This window comes from Pseudophryne corroboree, chromosome 9, assembly GCF_028390025.1.
Source record: "Pseudophryne corroboree isolate aPseCor3 chromosome 9, aPseCor3.hap2, whole genome shotgun sequence".
Taxonomy (NCBI): Eukaryota; Metazoa; Chordata; class Amphibia; order Anura; family Myobatrachidae; genus Pseudophryne; species Pseudophryne corroboree.
The window spans coordinates 92,849,944-92,870,736 of NC_086452.1; the positions used below are offsets into that span (position 1 = coordinate 92,849,944).

The window sequence follows — 20,793 nt, forward strand, 5'->3', positions numbered from 1 at the left end:
TAGAAAACGATGTCTTAGTATATATAGATATCAGATTGTCGGTGAGTGCACATACCCCTCCAGGGCACTCTCTGTGACCGACAACAGGCAACTGGAAGGGGACTCCATCCCAGGGCATCGTGAGGACACGGCAGGAGCTGGTGACGTTAGTCCTGGGCTTACTACGTTCTGGTTGTTGGAACAAAAAGTATACAACCCTGGGAGATAAAGGAAACAATTGAATTGATGCTTTTGAATTCATCATAAATTTCAACTTAAAAATACCACAAAATGGAAGATACACATTACTAAACCATAAAACAGCATTGTGATAAAGCCATTAAACCACATGTAATAGTTCCATTATAATTCCTACCATTACATTACCCTAGTGTGTTATTGTGAGCTAGTAACATGTCCTATAGATCTAGTTTGTGTAACATTTTCAAGTGTATTTGTAGTTCTTTCACATCGGAAACTATGAATAATACATTTAGGGGGTGTCTAATTAGCCCCAATGCTGTTTTGGCAGATAAAAACCGCCGCATATCGCGATAATGACCAATTAATGACATAATCGCGGTATCCAATTAAAGGCCGTTTTGATCGGCCAAAATTGGACCCGAAATCACGCAAAAACACATGGGATAGGGAATAAGTCCCTGATCTCATGTGTTATCGTGGCTCCGGCAAGTCACTTATAGGTACCTGTCAATAAGTGCCTATATGGATAGCCCCGGGTGTCCCGCGGGCAGTAGGGGGTCTTCTATCTTCTGGTCAGCATGTAGGACCTGGAGAAGTAATTTCTGCTAATTACTCTTCTACAGCACAGATGGTGGGAGACGGGGCGGGAGGGAGAACACTAAACTGTAGAAGGGGGCATTGGGCTGAATGAAGGGGCCCTGGTACATGACTTACAGGGTGGTAGGGCAGGGTTTAATACACAGGGGAGGGGTGGATAGTGGAGTGTGCTTAATATTATTAATTTTCCAGTGGGAGGGCAGCTTGCTTTACTGCAGATATCTCCAGTTCCTGGAAATAGATTTCTTAGCTTCTAGGAGGTACTGGGGACATGGGGATCAGAGTTCAGGAGCCAGAGCAATCCACTGATGAAAATATAAAACTGCATACCAGGTGTGTTGCTGGAGCAGGGACCAGCTGCTGGAAGGCTGATATCTCTGGTACTGGGCATAGTAGAGACACACAGCCAGTTCTATCGGGCATCGGCTGTGCTGTAGGGCCAACGCAGTACAGTATGTCTGTCTGTTCCCAGACATCAGTGTACACGCCAGGCAATCCACAAATAGTATATATTGTCACCAGTATAAAGTAGTGAACTAGAGTCTGTCACAAAATCTTCTCTTCATTTCATCCAACTAAAAGAAGCATGAGTATCTATTCCCAAGAAGGTCCACTCTTAGAGTTACTATACCCCTGCACTATCCACTGTAATTACTCTCCAAGGATCAGCCAATTGACTAAGAGGTGGTATTCCACAATGAACCAATGGGCAATAGGTCATTCATTTAGCGGATGCACCAGAGTAACCAGCTCAAAAAACATAGCGGGTCCAGGAAAGGAACTGAAACAATTGTACTTGTTGGTGCGAGGGGTTTGGCAACAATAAGGAGATCGCCGTTCTCCTCTAAACTATATATAACTGTTCACATTCCAGTTTCTTGCTCAGATACAGTTAAATATAGTTTCGTTTTCTGGTTACAAAGAAACACTGGAGCAATGCAATGCCTGAGGCCGTTCTCTGCACATAAATGTTGTGGTTACTTTGAAAAAAAAATCGAAATAAGTGTTTTTGACTGCAGTGTAAACCCTTATTATTCCTGGTACGATCTGTCCTTTCTGCCAGTGAGCGCACTGAGAGTTCACCACTAACTCCCCAGCAATACGGGGTTAACTGATTTATTATTGTGAGGAAAGCATTCTATTTACAATTATGATTAATGGCAACAACACAAATGCTTACCCATCTGTATGTAATTAACTGTTTGCAAGCCACCACATGGTCAGTCAGTAACAGTGTTCTGGCACAACATGTGATCTGGAATTCTGAAACATACCTGTCAGCATGTCACAAGATCTAGTACCGCTCAGGATTTCATGGCTAATGGCTTTTGTCCACTTCCCTTCCAGGGTATGCTGCATCTAGAAGAGAAACAGTTACTGTGAGAGAAGGTCTGGGACTAGCAATGGCTCCATGGACCTTATTTAGGGCAGACTAGATGGGCCAAGTGGTTCTTATCGGCCGTCATATTCTTCAATATGTTTCTATGTTAACGGGTCGACAAAGTTATGGTCACGTCAACCAGGTTCAACATGTCGATAGATAAAAGGTTTACAGTGCTTAAGGTCAACAGATACAAAATATCAACAGGTTTAAAAAAAAATAAGAATTTACTTACCGATAATTCTATTTCTCATAGTCAGTAGTGGATGCTGGGGACTCCGAAAGGACCATGGGGAATAGCGGCTCCGCAGGAGACTGGGCACAAAGTAAAAGCTTTAGGACTAGCTGGTGTGCACTGGCTCCTCCCCCTATGACCCTCCTCCAAGCCTCAGTTAGGATACTGTGCCCGGACGAGCGTACACAATAAGGAAGGATTTTGAATCCCGGGTAAGACTCATTACCAGCCACACCAATCACACCGTACAACTTGTGATCTGAACCCAGTTAACAGCATGATAACAGAAGGAGCCTCTGAAAAGATGGCTCACAACAACAATAACCCGATTTTTGTAACAATAACTATGTACAAGTAATGCAGACAATCCGCACTTGGGATGGGCGCCCAGCATCCACTACGGACTATGAGAAATAGAATTATCAGTAAGTAAATTCTTATTTTCTCTAACGTCCTAGTGGATGCTGGGGACTCCGAAAGGACCATGGGGATTATACCAAAGCTCCCAAACGGGCGGGAGAGTGCGGATGACTCTGCAGCACCGAATGAGAGAACTCCAGGTCCTCCTCAGCCAGGGTATCAAATTTGTAGAATTTAGCAAACGTGTTTGCCCCTGACCAAGTAGCTGCTCAACAAAGTTGTAAAGCCGAGACCCCTCGGGCAGCCGCCCAAGATGAGCCCACTTTCCGTGTGGAATGGGCTTTTACAGATTTTGGCTGTGGCAGGCCTGCCACAGAATGTGCAAGCTGAATTGTACTACAAATCCAACGAGCAATCGTCTGCTTAGAAGCAGGAGCACCCAGCTTGTTGGGTGCATACAGGATAAACAGCGAGTCAGATTTTCTGACTCCAGCCGTCCTGGAAACTTATATTTTCAGGGCCCTGACTACGTCCAGCAACTTGGAATCCTCCAAGTCCCTAGTAGCCGCAGGCACCACAATAGGTTGGTTTAAGTGAAATGCCGAAAACACCTTAGGGAGAAATTGAGGACGAGTCCTCAATTCCGCCCTGTCCGAATGGAAAATCAGATAAGGGCTTTTACAGGATAAAGCCGCCAATTCTGACACGCGCCTGGCCCAGGCCAGGGCCAACAGCATGACCACTTTCCATGTGAGATATTTTAACTCCACAGATTTAAGTGGTTCAAACCAATGTGACTTTTGGAATCCAAAAAAAAACTACATTGAGATCCCAAGTGCCACTGGAGGCACAAAAGGAGGCTGTATATGCAGTACCCCTTTTACAAACGTCTGAACTTCAGGGACTGAAGCTAGTTCTTTTTGGAAGAAAATTGACAGGGCCGAAATTTGAACCTTAATGGACCCCAATTTCAGGCCCATAGACACTCCTGTTTGTAGGAAATGTAGGAATCGACCCAGTCGAATTTCCACCGTCGGGCCTTACTGGCCTCGCACCACGCAACATATTTTCGCCAATTGCGGTGATAATGTTTTTGCGGTTACATCCTTCCTGGCTTTGAACAGGATAGGGATGACTTCATCCGGAATGCCCTTTTTCCTTCAGGATCCGGCGTTCAACCGCCATGCCGTCAAACGCAGCCGCGGTAAGTCTTGGAACAGACAGAGTCCTTGCTGGAGCAGGTCCCTTCTTAGAGGTAGAGGCCACGGATCCTCCGTGAGCATCTCTTGAAGTTCCGGTTACCAAGTCCTTCTTGGCCAATCCGGAGCCACGAATATAGTGCTTACTCCTCACCATCTTATCAATCTCAGTACCTTGGGTATGAGAGGCAGAGGAGGAAACACATACCCTGACTGGTACACCCACGGTGTTACCAGAGCGTCTACAGCTATTGCCTGAGGGTCCCTGGACCTGGCGCAATACCTGTCGAGTTTTTCCCAACGGTTTATAATCCTGTGGAAGACTTCTGGGTGAAGTCCCCACTCTCCCCGGGTGGAGGTCGTGCTGAGGAAGTCTGCTTCCCAGTTGTCCACTCCCGGAATGAATACTGCTGACAGTGCTATCCCATGATTTTCCGCCCAGCGAAGAATCCTTGCAGCTTCTGTCATTGCCCTTCTGCTTCTTGTGCCACCCTGTCTGTTTACGTGGGTGACTGCCGTGATGTTGTCCGACTGGATCAACACCGGCTGTCCTTGAAGCAAAGGTCTTGCTAAGCTTAGAGCATTGTAAATGTCCCTTAGCTTCAGGATATTTATGTGAAGTGATGTCTCCAGGCTTGACCATAAGTCCTGGATATTCCTTCCCTGTGTGACTGCTCCCCAGCCTCGCAGGCTGGCATCCGTGATTACCAGGACCCAGTCCTGAATGCCGAATCTGCGGCCCTCTAGAAGATGAGCACTCTGCAACCACCACAGGAGGGACACCCTTGTCCTTGGTGACAGGGTTATCCGCTGATGCATCTGAAGATGCGACCCGGACCATTTGTCCAGCAGGTCCCACTGGAAAGTTCTTGCGTGGAATCTGCCGAATGGGATTGCTTCGTAGGAAGCCCCCATTTTACCCAGAACCCTTGTGCATTGATGCACTGAGACTTGGCTCGGTTTGAGGAGGTTCCTGACTAGCTCGGATAACTCCCTGGCTTTCTCCTCCGGGAGAAACACCTTTTTCTGAACTGTGTCCAGGATCATCCCTAGGAACAGAAGACACGTCGACGGAACCAGCTGCGATTTTGGAATATTGAGAATCCAATCGTGCTGCCGCAACACTATCTGAGATAGTGCTACACCGACCTCCAACTGTTCCCTGGATCTTACCCTTATCAGGGAATCGTCCAAGTAAGGGATAACTAAAATTCCCTTCCTTCGAAGGAACATCATCATTTCGGCCATTACCTTGGTAAAGACCCGGGGTGCCGTGGACCATCCCTACGGCAGCGTCTGAACTGATAGTGACAGTTCTGTACCATAAACCTGAGGTACCCTTGGTGAGAAGGGCAAATTTTGACATGAAGGTAAGCATCCTTGATGTCCCGAGACATCATGTAGTCCCCTTCTTCCAGGTTCGCAATCACTGCTCTGAGTGACTCAATCTTGAATTTGAACCTCTGTATGTAAGTGTTCAAAGATTTTAGATTTTAGAATCGGTCTCACCGAGCCGACTGGCTTCGGTACCACTTTTGGAAACGGCGAGGGGGAGACGTCTCGAATTCCAATATGTACCCCTGAGATATTACCTGAAGGATCCAGGGGTCTACTTGCGAGTGAGCCCACTGCGCACTGAAATTCATTGAGAACGGGCCCCCACCGTGCCTGAGCTTGTAAAGCCCTAGCGTCATACTGAGGGCTTGGCAGAGGCTGGAAAGGGTTTCTGTTCCTGGGAACTGGCTGATCTCTGCAGCCTTTTTCCTCTCCCTCTGTCACGAGCAGAAAAGAGGAAACTTTTTGTCCGCTTGCCAACAAAGGACTGCGCCTGATAATACGGCGTCTTATTTTGAGAGGCGACCTGGGGTACAAACGTGGATTTCCCAGCTGTTGCCGTGGCCACCAGGTCTAAAAGACCGACCCCAAATGTCCCCTTTCAAAGGCAATACTTCCAAATGGCGTTTGGAATCCGCATCACCTGACCATTTTACTGGTAGAATTGGACAACGCACTTATACTTGATGCCAGTCGGCAATTATTCCGCTGTGCATCATGCATATATAGAAATGCATCTTTTAAATGCTCTATAGGCAATAATATACTATCCTTATCTAGGATATCAATATTTCCAGTCAGGGAATCCGACCATGCCAACCCAGCACTGCACCTCCAGGCTGAGGCGATAGCTGGTCGCAGTATAACACCAGTATGTGTGTAAATACCTTTTTCCCTCCTGCTTTCTATCAGCAGGATCCTTAAGGGCGGCCATCTCATGAGAGGGTAGAGCCCTTGTTCTTACAAGCGTGTGAGCGCCTTATCCCCCCTAGGGGGTGTTTCCCAATGCATCCTAACCTCTGGCGGGAAAGGGTATGCAGCCAATACTTTTTAAGAAATTATTAATTGTTATCGGGGGGAAACCCACGCATCATCACACATTTTATTTCTCAGATTCAGGAAAACTACAGGTAGTTTTTCCCTCACCGAACATAATACCCCTTTTTTGGTGGTACTCGTATTATCAGAAATGTATAAAACATTTTCCATTGTCTCAATCATGTAACGTGTGGCCCTACTGGAAATCACGGTTGTCTCTTCACCGTCGACACAGGAGTCAGTATCCGTGTCGGCGTCTGTATCTGCCATCTGCCTGACGGCCTATGAGACGTCTGGACAGGCACAAGCTGAGTAGCTGGCTGTCTCATGTCAACCACTATTTTTTTATATAGAGCTGACACTGTCACGTAATTTTCAACAGTACATCCACTCAGGTGTCGACCCCCTAGGGGGTGACATCACTGTTACAGACACCCTGCTCCGCCTCCACATCATTTTCCTCCTCATACATGTCGACACACACGTACCGACACCCAGCACACACACAGGGAATGCTCTGATAGAGGACAGGACCCACTTAGCCCTTTGGGGAGACAGAGGGAGAGTTTGCCAGCACACACCAGAGCGCTATATATGTATAGGGACAACCTTACAATAAGTGTCTATCCCTTATAGCTGCTTATATCTGTTATTTTGCCAAATAAGTGCCCCCCTCTCTTTTTTACCCTGTTTCTGTAGTTGCAGGATGCAGGGGAGATTCTGGGAGCCTTCCTACCAGCGGAGCTGTGTGGGAAAAATGGCGCTGTGTGCTGAGGAGATAGGCCCCGCCCCCTTCACGGCGGGCTCTTCTCCCGCTTTTTACTGGAAAACTGGCAGGGGTTAAATACATCCATATAGCCCAGGAGCTATATGTGATGTATTTTTCGCCAACTAAGGTAAATTCATTGCTTCCCAGGACGCCCCCCCCCCAGCGTCCTGCACCCTCAGTGACCGGAGTGTGAAGTGTGCTGAGAGCAATGGCGCACAGCTGCAGTGCTGTGCGCTACCTTATGAAGACAGGAAAGTCTTCTGCCGCCGATTTATGGACCTCTTCTTGCTTCAGCATCTGTAAGGGGGCCGGCGGCGCGGCTCCGGGACCCATCCATGGCTGGGCCTGTGATCGTCCCTCTGGAGCTAATGTCCAGTAGCCTAAGAAACCCAATCCACTCTGCACGCAGGTGAGTTCGTTTCTCTCCCCTAAGTCCCTCGATGCAGTGAGCCTGTTGCCAGCAGGTCTCACTGAAAATAAAAAACCTATTTAAACTTTTACTCTAAGCAGCTCAGGAGAGCCACCTAGATTGCACCCTTCTCGTTCGGGCACAAAATCTAACTGAGGCTTGGAGGAGGGTCATAGGGGGAGGAGCCAGTGCACACCAGCTAGTCCTAAAGCTTTTACTTTGTGCCCAGTCTCCTGCGGAGCCGCTATTCCCCATGGTCCTTTCGGAGTCCCCAGCATCCACTAGGACGTTAGAGAAATCAGAAAATGGTCGACACACAAATGGTCGACATGTGTTTTGTTAAGTTTTCTGGGCCAAGAGGTTCTTATTGGACGTCATATTCTCTGATAATATGTTAATGAATCGACAATGGTATGATCGACAGCTAATTGTCGACAGGCCTTAGGTCAACAGGTACAAAAGGTCGACAGATGAAAGGCTGACAGTGCTTAAGGCTGAAAGGTACAAAATGTCAACAGGTTTAAAAGGTTGACATAACAATGTTCAACAAACAAATGGTCGACACTTTTTTTTGGTTTTTGGGCCAAACCTTGTATATTTCATGTGATGTGACCACGATCAGTACAAACGTGTACCCTTGTGAGCTCGCTTCGCTTGCCAGATGTCCACGTGAACAGTAAATCAAACTAATTTTGAAAAAACATATGAAAAAAAAGGTGACCATTTATGTGTCGATCATTGTCATGCCGACGTTTTGAACCTGTCGACCTTTCATCTCTTGACCTTTTGTACCCAGGTCGGCTCAGCAGGGGGCAGGGCAGTGACGTGACGAGCAGAGGGAGAGGGCTAGAGGCGGGACGGGGCGGAGACATGGCTGATAGATTGTGTCATTTAAGACATGCCCCCCGCTGTGTAATGCCGCTATTAGCTGCATTATACTGCAGGGGGCGTGGCTATGATGACACTATTCATCAAGAATCGCGTCATCGACTGCCCGGACCGCCCACTTTACTCGCTAAGTGGGCGGGCAGGCGGGACACCAGAAATCGGGAGACCTGCCTGCTCTTCCGGGGGACCGGGAGGGTCACCCGATTTTCGGGAGCCTCCCGGCTATTCCGGGAGTGTAGGCAAGTATGAGCTAGCTAGCTTATCTAAGTGGGGTGTCGCTTACTTTATATTCATAAAAAGGGGTTACAATCGTAGAGTAACAGTCAAGAGTTGATTATAGTATGTCTATATTTTAGGGGACAAATGAGTGTTATAAAATGAGAGGTGAGGGAAATTGATTGTCACCAAGTGGGGAACTGTCATCTACTGTGGCAGTATCAGACTGGGGCATGAAGGGCACACTGGGGTAGGGGTAGAGGCCCATTCTTAAGAGACTTGGCCAACCATTAGAGAGGACACAGGGCCTAATTCATGGTTGATTGTAAAACAACATTTTCCTCTAATATGCAAAACCATGTGCACTGCAGGTGGCACAGATATAACATGTGCAGAGTGAGATAGATTTGGGTGGGTTATTTTGTTTCTGTGCAGGGTAAATACTGACTGTTTTATTTTCACACTGCAATTTAGATTTCAGTTTGAACACATCCCATCCAGCTTCTGTGCTTTTATTTGGACATTTCTTTTGTTGTGGAACTACAGGTACCAGCGGGCCCGTTATTTCCCCACATGCTGGTACTTGTGGTTCTCCAAGTACCAGCAAGTGGGGAGGATTGCTGGGACTTGTAGTTCCACAACAATGGACAATAGTCTTTATTTTTACACAATTTTTTGCTATCACCCCCCCCCCCATCCACTGCCCAGGGATGGGGGGGACATCCTCGGGCTTCACCCCTGCTTGGCCCTTGGTTGCCTGGAGGGGGATCCCTTGATTTAAGGGGTCCCCACTTTCCCAGGGAACCCCGGACAGGGGTGACTAGTTGGGGGGAGTGATGCTTTGGCCACAGGGACCTATATAAAAGTGTCCCCCGGCTGCGGCATCATCCCCCTGGCTAGTGGAGCCCGGTGCTGGTTTCAAAAGTACGGGGGACCCCTACATCTTTTGTCCCCGTATTTTTTGAACCAGGACCAGTCCAAGAGTCTAGTGCTGGTTGTTTAAATACGAGGAACCCCCAATCAATTTTTTCCTTGTATATTTGCAATCAGGACCGGCTAAAAGAGCCCGAGGTTGGTTATGCTTTTGGGGGGGACCTGCACGTCGTTTTAAAAAATATATATTTTAACACTTTCTTTACTTTTACAGACAGAAGCATGCACGGATCTCACTGATCTGTGCATGCTTCTCCAAAAATCGCCAGTCTAAACCTGGTCTATTATTCTGGCGATTTTTGGTAAGGTTTTGCGTGTATTACATTTGCGATTTTCATTGTTTTCAATGGGAAAACATCCGGATGCGATTTTTCACTTGCGATTTTTGGTATATGTTCAAAACTTGCGATTTTTAACAAAAACGCAAGCTACAGTATTACATTTGCGATTTTCTGAAAATGTGCAAATTTGTGGTAAAAATCGCACATGTTCCAAAATCGCACCGTATTACATTTAGAGGGTCATTCCGAGTTGATCGCAGCGCAGCGATCAGGCTAAAAATCGGCATTTCTGCGCATGCGTATGTACCGCAATGCGCACGCGTGACATACGGGTACAAAGTCCGTTGTGGTTTTGCACAGGTTCTAGCGAAGCTTTCAGTCGCACGGCCAAACGCAGGAAGACTGACATGAAGTGGGCGTTTCTGGATGTCAACCGACCGTTTTCAGGGAATGCTTAGAAAAATGCAGACGTGTCGGGGAAAATGCAGGTGTGGCTGGGCAAACGCTGGACGGGTGTGTGACCTCAAAAGCCATCCCTCCGTCGTTAGAATCAACGCACACGAAGAGTAACTATGGGGCTGGTCTTGTTTTGCACAAAATGATTTTGCAGGCACTCTGCTGCACAAGTGTTTGCACTTCTGCAAAGCGAAAATACACTCCCCAGTGGGCGGCGACAATGGGTTTGCACGGCTGCTAAAAGTAGCTAGCGAGCGATCAACTCGAAATGACCCCCTTAGCCTCTTATTTTTTTGTGCACTTTTCTAGATGACAAAGACCTTTCTTACCTGTAAGGTTGATAATTTACTATTTCAAGGAAAAACATCCAGTATGTTTCTGGTATTGCTTTAAAATGCTGGAGAGTCTTCTCCTATTTGTTCTGTTATTGGTTACAGAAATTGTGGAAACCTTTACGGGCATTTGCCTGGGCACTGAAATCATTCTTCAAAACTGGTGAAAGATGGACGAGCAGTAGATGACAGGGGTGGGCTAGGACAATCTGTAGCCTGTCATAGAAGTGATGTCCATTTAATAGTTGAGCATTGATAGTGTCCATCATTGAAACTATCAACAGAAAACCATCAAAAGACATCACTAGTGGGATCGTGACAGCTGCAGGTCAATCAAAGAAGGATGGCAGGGTTTAGCCACGTACAGCAAAAAAATCCCCATTGTTCGGTCATCAGATATGTTTTGTAGGAAACATTGGACCTCCAGTATCGATGGCAAAACCACTGACCATTGGTAGCAAATTATCGATTCTTGCAAACCATCGACGGTCACTCTAAATCATTAGAAGGTAAACGGGATCAGTACTAAATGCCGCCGGCCGGAATCCCGGCGGTCGAAATCCCGACGCCGGAATCCCGACCACACAATCCCGACAGGGGTGGCAAGCGGAATGCAGCACCTTGCGGGCTCGCTTCGCTCGCCACGCTCGGCACACTATTATATTCTCCCACTATGGGTGTCGTGGACACCCACAGAGGGAGAATATGTCGGGATTGTGGCGGTCGGGATTCCGGCGTCAGTATTTCGACCGCCGGGATTCCGGCAGGCGGCATCTTGACCGCATCCCAGGTAAACGGCTGCAAACTATATTCAACGGAGTCATCTACTGTATGTCCTTGAATCTACATACAGTATCTGAAGGTGGAAGGTCTTGCCCAACTTGTTGCCAACTTCATTGTCTAAAGGGTCCCATACACTTAAATGACATGACGGTCCGTCATGTCATCTAGAATTTCCCTTCAACCTCCCGGGCGACAGGACAGTAAAAGATACATCGTATGCGGTCCTTTTGCATACGATATATCTGATACGATTCCAAACATTCCTGCGGGATCCAACATATCACGAGTGTAGCACTCGTGATATGTTGGATCTAGGGTGATCTGATCCTATGCTCACGGGAACGCGCATCGGATCGGGTGTAAAGCACAACGAAAATGTCCGATTTCATCCAATATATCGGTCTGAGTGCACGAAATGGGCTGAAATCGGGCATTATCGTTCTAGTGTATGGGGCCGTTAACTTTTAACAGCAGCACACAGTAGTAATGTGATGGTCCTCTCAAAATAGTCCTGGATCACAGCTTGTGGTATCAATCACACCTCTATATGAAACTAAGTTCAGGGCCGGGGTCACTTTGTAGAGTTGGACCAAACCACTTGCTCTGAAGCTATTCAACGTACACCATGGATTCTAGTTCTCTTTGTATGGGGACACAGCCGCAGAGACCCAGCTGTATCTAAATCCTTATCCAGATCATTCCTTCCTCCCCCTCTTACATAAGAGAAATCCCGGCTTAAATTTACAAATAGCTAAATAAGTCACTTGAAAAGTTTTTCTCTATTTAAATGTGGTCAGGCCCTGAGCCAGCATATGTTTCATATCCAGGCGATTAATACAAGAAGAATGAGATGGACAGACAAAGGCAAATGAGAGAGTAATAGGAAAAGATTGAAAATACCCAATAGGGAGTATTTGGCAAGTTCCTAGTAACATCAGATAAGTATAGGTACACACACCAAAATCCAATGCTTATGTGCAATTTCTGACTTGAACGACTTTACAGCAGGTCCTCAACTTGTAGCATCAGACAAAATATTGGGTTCCGTGTCAGGCAGTCACAGTTATGTTCTGTATTGCACACTTTCTATTTATGGAAACTGGTACATGGAAGAGAGGTGCTCTTATCCAAAGCAACCAATAAGGTTCTGTCATTTCTCTACAGCAGTGCTGACAAAATAATACAAACATCTGATTAGCTGGTGTAGCTTATAGCACTATTTCCATGCTGTCCCTACGGTAAACGGTTACCATACCACTTGTCGGATCCCGGACATCACAATGCCGACGCTAGAATTGCGACTAGCGGTGAAATACCGCAGCCGGAATCCCATCGCCACTGGCTATTCTCCCTGTATGGGTGTCCACGACACCCATAGAGGGAGAATATAAACTGTGGTGAGCGCAGCGAGCCAACGTGCCCGCAGCGTGGCGAGCGCAGTAAGCCCGTGCGCTCACCCCGCTGCCGGCATACTGGTGGCCGGGATACCGCTGTCGGTATACTGACGGTCGGGATCCCCGGCCGCCGGTTTTACATACTGATCCCGTCCCTACTTCAGTCGTTTTTGTACCTTGTTGCGCAGCTGCTGCTCCTTGATGGTGTGCGCTTTCACGTGTTTCCGTAGTGAGCTGGGGTCTGTGTAACGTTTGCAGCATCCTGGTATCTGACAGGCATATGGCTTCTGTGAGAGGAATCGGAAAAATGAGAAGGCTTCTATTAGATGCCACTTCATGGAGATAAAAACTGCAGGCAGTGAGTGAGGAAAAGGTCTAGTAACACACACTGTATTCACGTGTACGTGGACTTGTGAAGCTTTTCTTCAATGGTAAATAAAAACATACATGTACAAAATAAGTTTACCTCATGAAAACCATTACTGTAAAATAAGCAGAGCAGCTGTGTCAATAAATACAGTATATAAACAAAACACACAAGTGACATACACATATAACCACACAATGTGTACATCTTATTACTTACTATCACATGCTCCTGTGATTAGACCATGCCCCTTGAAAAGTACCTGGGCCCAGCCAGGGGTATGCTCCTGAGTGAGTGCTTCTCATGTGCTAGACACGCCCCCAAAGAGGTGTGGTCATGTCTCCAGCATGCTCTAGGAGGGGTGGTGGGGACCAAGAAGTTGTTGTAACGGGGCCCATGATTTCTCTTGCAGCCCTGCGTACAGTCAGGGGAACACATGCACCATAGGGGTCTTCTGGACTTTTCAAGCATGCGCAGTAGCATATAATGGCTCAACTGCACAAACATCAACATTGTGTCCACCTCAACATCTGTATAAATTAACTATTGTAGAGTATATTAATAATACTGTACAAGTTTTCAATGCCTGTAGCCTCCTATATGTATATTATATAATTTTAATGTTCTTACAGTCAATAGTGGATTTTGCTACGGGCATGCAGGATTTTTGCCCGGGGCGCCGCCTTCCGGAGGGCACCACCGCCGTGGCAAGATCCACTACTGGTGGTGCCCCCCAGTGCTGTGCAGTGTGCGATGAAGTCATTGCGCACCCGCACTGCATTGTGGGAGCGGCACATAGACACTAGAGGTCATGATTGACCTCTAGTGTCTATGTGGTGCTATTGGAGAAAGCGGCGTCGGCAGCCGGACACAGAGGGCAGCAGCGGTCGTGAATCAGGAGCGGGGATGGTATTAATTTTTTTTTTTGTAAGTGGCACAAACTAGGGGGCACAACTCTACTGGGGGCAATACTACTGGGGGCACAACTCTACTGAGGGCAATACTACGGGGGGCACAACTCTACTGGGGGCACAAACTAGGGGGCACAACAACTCTACTGGGGGCATAACTGACCACGCCCCTTCATGAAGCCACGCCCCTATTTTTTCGCCCGGGGCGCCACAAGGGCTAGATCCGGCCCTGCTTACAGTGTAAGTAGGGGGTCATATCTAATGGTATGTACAGCAATTATAGCATGTTACAAGTGTCTCTCTAGAGCTGAATGATAAACCAATGACACCGCATACGTCCAGTTATAATTTGTGCCATGACTACTTTCTGATTGTAACAATATGATGCATATGGGAGTTTGAAAAAGTAAATTTTGTTTGCCCATTACTGTATGTAAATAATAAGAAACACATTTCTGTATATACTTTAGAAATTATGAATCACTTAACACTCCTCAGTAGTGATGCCTAACGATCAACCACATATTTCCCGGCATGCAAATATTATTATAATTATTATATTTATCCATATAGCGCCAACATACTCCAAGCACGTTACAAAACTCTTAACACATGATGATGTCTGAAATGAACGCTGTTTGTAGGGAGCGTGTTGCTGTATAATGCAGCCCGGCATCAATCTGGCTCATTAGCAACAGTAGGGATACTTGGCTTTATCTCCTGTTCATGTATAACACATATATGTTACATACTGTACATGATGTGTCTGTTAGTGTTACAGAAACAAATGATGTAAGAAATATATTACTTTACCTTTCTGCAGTAATTAACATTTCAGACAGAAAAGAGAGAAAAGAAAGAGACAGTCATAAGTCAGTAAAATATAGTAAAAGTCAGTACATTACTGACATGACATTATCATCCACTAAACACATATATTGACAGCAGAAAAGATAGAAAAGAGATGGCCAGATGCTTCTGAACTTAGTTAGCCAATATGTGTGGAACACGTACCAAATCAGTATGGATTCTATGATCTGCTCCAGCTACTAGCAGCTGCCCTGTGTGCTCAGTGCTAGAGCACGGCAATTCTACACCTTGTGCTACCCCAAAACATGTGACATCAAGACGCCATGATGCTGATACCAGTATTCCGATGATAACTCGTAGCAAACCAAGCGTACACATAGGGGGCAAGCAAATTGTGCCTAACTGTGCATAAGCCCAATTTCTTACCAATTATGCATCAGGCCCAAGATGTTTTCATGTTCTATAAATGTAAATTGAGTATCTTACCTAGCGTTGACTGCGTTGACTGGGTGGGGAACCTCCGGCCCGCGGGACGTATAAGACCCCGCAAAGCCACTTGATCCGGCCAGGCTCACCTAACCGAGGAAGATGCCAGACGCGCCCGCTGAGATTTTGTTACCAGCGGGCGCCAGGCTCCTTCCCCTCAGCAGCAGCCAGAGGCAGGAGCTCCCTCCTGAGCTCCGGCAGTGTGCGGTGCTATGGGAGAGACGTCATGACATCTCTCCCATAGTTCCTAGCAGCGGGCGGCCAGGCGGAGGGCAGCGGCCCGGAAGCAGAAGCGGGGCTGGTGAGTATTGTGTTTTTTTCTTCTTTCTTTTAATGTGTGTGTGTAAGTGGCGCTACTAGGGGGCATATCTAATGGGGCATAACTACAGGGGCAAACAACTGACTGGGGGCATCTCTATAGGGGGCAAACAACTGACTGGGGGCACATCTAATGGGGCACAACTACAGGAGGCATAACAACTGACTGGGGGCATATCTAATGGAGCATAACAACTGACTGGGGGCATATATAATGGGGCAATACTAGTGACTGGAGGCATATGTACTGGGGACATATCTACTGGGGCATAAGAACTGACTTGGGGTATATCTACTGGGCCATAACAACTAACTGGGGGCATAACTACTGGGGGCATATCTACTGGGGGAACATCTACTGGGGCATAACTACTGGAGGCATAACTACTGCGGGCATATCTACTGGGGGCATAACTGCTGGGGGCATAATTACTGGGGGAATAACTACTGGGGGCATATCTACTGTCCCATAACTACTGGGGGCATAACTACTAGGGGCATAACTACTGGGGGCATAACTACTAGGGGCATATATACTGGGGGCATATCTACTGTGGCATAACTACTAGGAGCATAAATACTGGGGGTATAACTACTGGGGGCATAACTACAGGGGGCATATCTACTTGGGGCATAACTACGGGGGGCATATCTACTGGGGCATAACTACTGGGGGCATATCTACTGGGGCATAACTACCGGGTGCAGGATAATTTTTAAGTTGATCATTTTTGTATGTCCCCCGAAGGATTTTATTACTATCCAAATGGCCCTTGGTAGAAAAAAGGTTCCCCACCCCTGGACTAGACACTGCACATACAGATGTGTGTATAGCAGGAGGGCATCTGTGCTGCAATTCCGCACTTATAAAACCTGTAAATGCGACTTATGACTTTTGTGTGTATAAAAGCCTTTAATATAGAACCTGAAAATTAATGTTTTCCATTAAAAAGTATTTTCTGTTTTGGGCTTGTAGACATGAATACATTTCAGTCAGTAGAGGGTCACTCAGCACAGTGACTATAGGCTGTTATGCATGCTGGCAAACCTATCACCAATATTGCATTACACACCACTGCTTACCAGTACCCAGCGCCAGCATTTATTAAGTAACAGATATCCCATTAAATATAGAACGATGTGTGTTCAGAATTTTCTTTTTTCTCTTGGCTCTTAGATCACATTTGGTAATGCTATAATTAAATGAAGCCAGCTATTGCTTAGCCTAATTTAGGACATGAATAAATGTATAACTTTTTATTATATTCCTGTTTGCATTGTTTTCTTAGTTTTTCTATTATACAGCCTGATTAAATATGCTCTTACAGCACTCAGGGGTAGATTTATTATCCTTCTTTAAGGGGTAACGCGCTATCTGCACACGTTATGTGCCACAGATAGCGCATCCCCTGATGTATTATCCCGTCGAAGCGCTATCGTAAGCAGGGTCTGTATGCTGTCGCTGCCTTTTCGGCACCTCTATCTGTTAGATAGAGCACTGATCACCTCCCTTACTTAAGAATGTTCGGTGTGCCCGAACGTTAGTCTCTGCTACCTTTTCTCTCTTCGCCGCCCAGATCCGGCGCTGCGGCTGTCAAAGCAGTTCCTCTGTTGTTTTTTTTACCTTTGTCAATAAACTTTATTGTTTGCTTACACAAGCTCCGGCATCCACAAAATCAATCCGCTCCCGAACTGCACGCTGGGAGTTGCTGGACGGCGCATGCGCGGAAGCAGCGACTGCGGCTGAACTGGGCTCATGTTATGGGAGGACTCTTATCACCGGAGGGGTGTGATAACGCGCGCCCATAACGCACAGGCTAAGGTTAGTAAAGTCACCCGAAAGGAGGTCCCGCTTCACCACAATAATGCAGTGAAGCGGGACACTGCTAATAAAGAACCTTAAGGACATTTTAATAAATCTACCCCACAGTACTGATAATCTGGCCAAATGTCTGAATGGGGGGACAGTATCAATATCCCAGCAGTCACCATCCCAATGGTTAGAACCGTAACCCGTCTGCAGCCTAACCATAACCTCCCTGATATACAGTTTAATCTACCATGTTATGCGGGTCGATACCGGGTTATTTTTGCAATGTGAAAGGGGTATTTGGTAACCTACTAGAGAGACACAAAAAATGTGACCGTACAAGTGAGTTCAGCTCAAAGATACAGCATGTACTTGCAAGAACAAATGACAATCAGCAATTTTCTCCCAAACACCGGAAATCAGACAAAAATGGTCGTTTAGAGAAGTTGGTTAAATCTGTTTTATTTAAATAATTTGTCTGAATGACAGTTCTCCAGTGTTTGGGAGTAAAATTGCTAATTGTCACTTACTCCTATACATTACCAGATTTTCATTTCAACCAACCAACTAGTTGGATAAAGGTTGGCCTAGTATATGGCCAGCACAGTTTTCATCACAGAAGGATTGTATGCGAGAGCGTTTGACTATAAAGGACTTCAGATGCTCCCACAATGGCCAGATCGGGAGGTCGGGGTCGCCTGTGCTGCACATGCTATGTAGTAACAGACCTTTTAATCTTGTTGAATAGATCTATGTAGAGATGTGCCCTGTATCGCAGGGCACATCAGAGCAGCAGCGGCGGGAGTCCGGTGCAGGGACCGCGTATTGGTTCCCTGCACCGGACCAGAGGTGGCGACGGGCGGCTCCGCAGCAGCGGCGCTTCAAACTTGGCACCGTTTTGGCAGTCAATCTGAAGCGCCGGCGGCGGGATTTCAAATCCGGCGCCGTCCGCAAGCCAATCACGGCTCGCCGGCCAATGACAAGTGGGCGCGGCAAGCCAATCAGCACTCGCCGCATCATAGGCCCCGCCCCTGGAGAGTGACGTCAGACGCCGCCGGGAGCAGAGGAAGAGAGGAGGTCGTGCCGAAGAGCGGGATGGAGAGAAGAGGCCACGGCGAAGGAGAAGACAGCGGCCGTTTGGAGAAGAGATACAGTGGCAGCTGAAGAGGCCTGAAGACGCGGGCATCGGTGGAGAAGATGTGTTATGAGCCACAACAGTGGCTCATTCCTGTTTTGCAGTTTGGTTATGTATTTTATGTTGTACTTCTGTTTCTGTCCCCCTTGGCTTTTGTGGGGTGTCCAGAGTCCACCCTTAAGGAGAGGGTACGGTTATGAACCACAAGCAGTGGTTCATTCCTGTTTGCTTTCTGTTTATGTATTTTGTACTATAGTTCTGTTTGCATGCCAGGATTTCCATTGCACTGGTTTAGAAGACTCTTGTTGGCCGCCAGTGGTGAGTTGGTGTAATTGCAGCCTGTTTCTATGTGTTTAGCCTCACGGGTCTGATAGTTGATCATTATGTGGTGAGTCTCTGTACTGCAGTCTGGCTCTTGTCTGTGTTAGACTCACCTGCAGGTGTCTGTGCAATTACCTTGTGCCTGGCTTCCAGACATCCTGATTGGGGCGTGTTCCCTTATTACCCAGCTAGCTTTGCAGTTCTGAGCTGGTGATAGACGTTTGTAAAAGATACCTGTATGTTCCTGGTTGGTTTCATGTCCAATGTGTGGCAGCCTGACAACCCCCTAAACCGCAACAAACAGACCGTATACATAACATCTGGTTTTACCTCTACCACTGTCCAATGCCCTGCGTGAAATTACTTAATTTCCTTTGAGCATGCTTGCTTAATAGCCATGGAGCCACCAATCATAAGTGGTCTCTTATCTGTGATTGGCTGAGTGGTGTATTAGACATCTCCTGATTGGATGTTTGGATATTAAGTAGGAAAATTCATAGAAGCCCACAGTATTTGCTGCTGCAGCCATGAACCATGTGTGAGCATATGGAAGTAGCTAAGGTAGGCACCACATCATTTTCATAAGTTTGCTCCTGTGGGTGGACTGAATCATTTTGCAAAACCCTATCTGCCCACCAAAATCAGGACAATTGGCATAGTCCTCTCTTATAGGCCCTACACACTTGACGATGTTACTGAAAGATATGAACGATCTCGTTCATTAATGAACGAGATGCCTTTCATATCTTTCAGTGTGGAGGCACCAGCGATGAACGATGCGCGGCCCCGCGCTCGTTCATCGCTGGTGCCCCGTCAGCTGTGCATGCAGGCCAATATGGACGATCTCGTCCATATTTGCCTGCACTTGTATGGAGTCGTGTGACGGGGGGGGGGAAGAAACTTCACTTCCCCCGTCACTCCCCCCGCCGCCGCCAGGTTGCCCGTCTGCCGTATTGGTGTGTAGGGCCCTTAACCTGAACTTACAGATCTCATTTCCTGCTGTCTGGACACTGGAATGTTGAGGTCCTGATTGTAAAAAGGGATAGGTATGAGTGGCCTCTCGAGGCCTCCCCTGATGTCAAATCAACAGCACCCATGCTTACTAAACAGGCCTCCCTATCTGTAACTAGATCTAACTTAATATAGCATTCATATTTAAAAAATAAACCTAACAGCCCCAACACTGAATAGTTGATATCCCTATGCCACAGAGATCTACTACATCTACTACAAGCTACAGGACAAACCAGAGGGCTTCGCTGCACAGGACACATAGGTCGCAGCCCTCTGACTGGGTTCCCAAATACAGGGCTGGTATACTCTGGAGCTGGTATAGCTGCAGTGAGATGTTAAACACAGAGATGATTGAAACAGACAGGGTCGGACCTGGGCAGGTAGGTCAGGAACTGGTACAGAGTCAGGAACTAGGGTGGGGAATGAAGCACAGGAAAGTCTAGCAAGAACCAGGAATGGGGCATAAGGAAGGCAAGATCAAGGAATGAGCATAAGTAGGCAGAACGCTGGGAAGCACAAGGCTAAAAGCTGGAGCAAGGTATTTGAGCCTACACTCTGGCACTGTTCAGTGCTCCAGCTTTTAGCCTTGTGCTTCCCAGCATTCTACCTACTTGTGCTCATTCCTTGATCTTGCCTTCCTTGTATAGGGAAACTCGCGACAGACGTGACGTCTGTCCCTTTAATTTTTCACACATATTTGAATGACTGGCCCGCACCCTCACCACCAAAGTAATAGCCCATGCGCTCCCAGCCACATTTCATAAAGAGCTCTTCTTCCCTATATTCCCTCCCCCATCTTTAAATGTCTCTTCTGCTGGTTTTCTCCATCATG

General features: G+C 47.0%; 1 protein-coding gene across 3 annotated transcripts in view; it reads right to left on the reverse strand.

Moving 5' to 3' along the window:
- Positions 1–20,793, reverse strand: part of GLIS1 (GLIS family zinc finger 1) — a 406,284-nt gene that overhangs the window by 37,311 nt on the left and 348,180 nt on the right. For all 3 annotated transcript variants that reach the window (XM_063938711.1, XM_063938712.1, XM_063938710.1), the window contains 3 exons: positions 12,966–13,076; positions 2,055–2,139; positions 56–197 (listed from right to left, as the gene is read on the reverse strand). In XM_063938711.1, the coding sequence (XP_063794781.1) occupies positions 56–197; positions 2,055–2,139; positions 12,966–13,076 (338 nt within the window). The remainder of the gene's footprint in view (positions 1–55; positions 198–2,054; positions 2,140–12,965; positions 13,077–20,793) is intronic.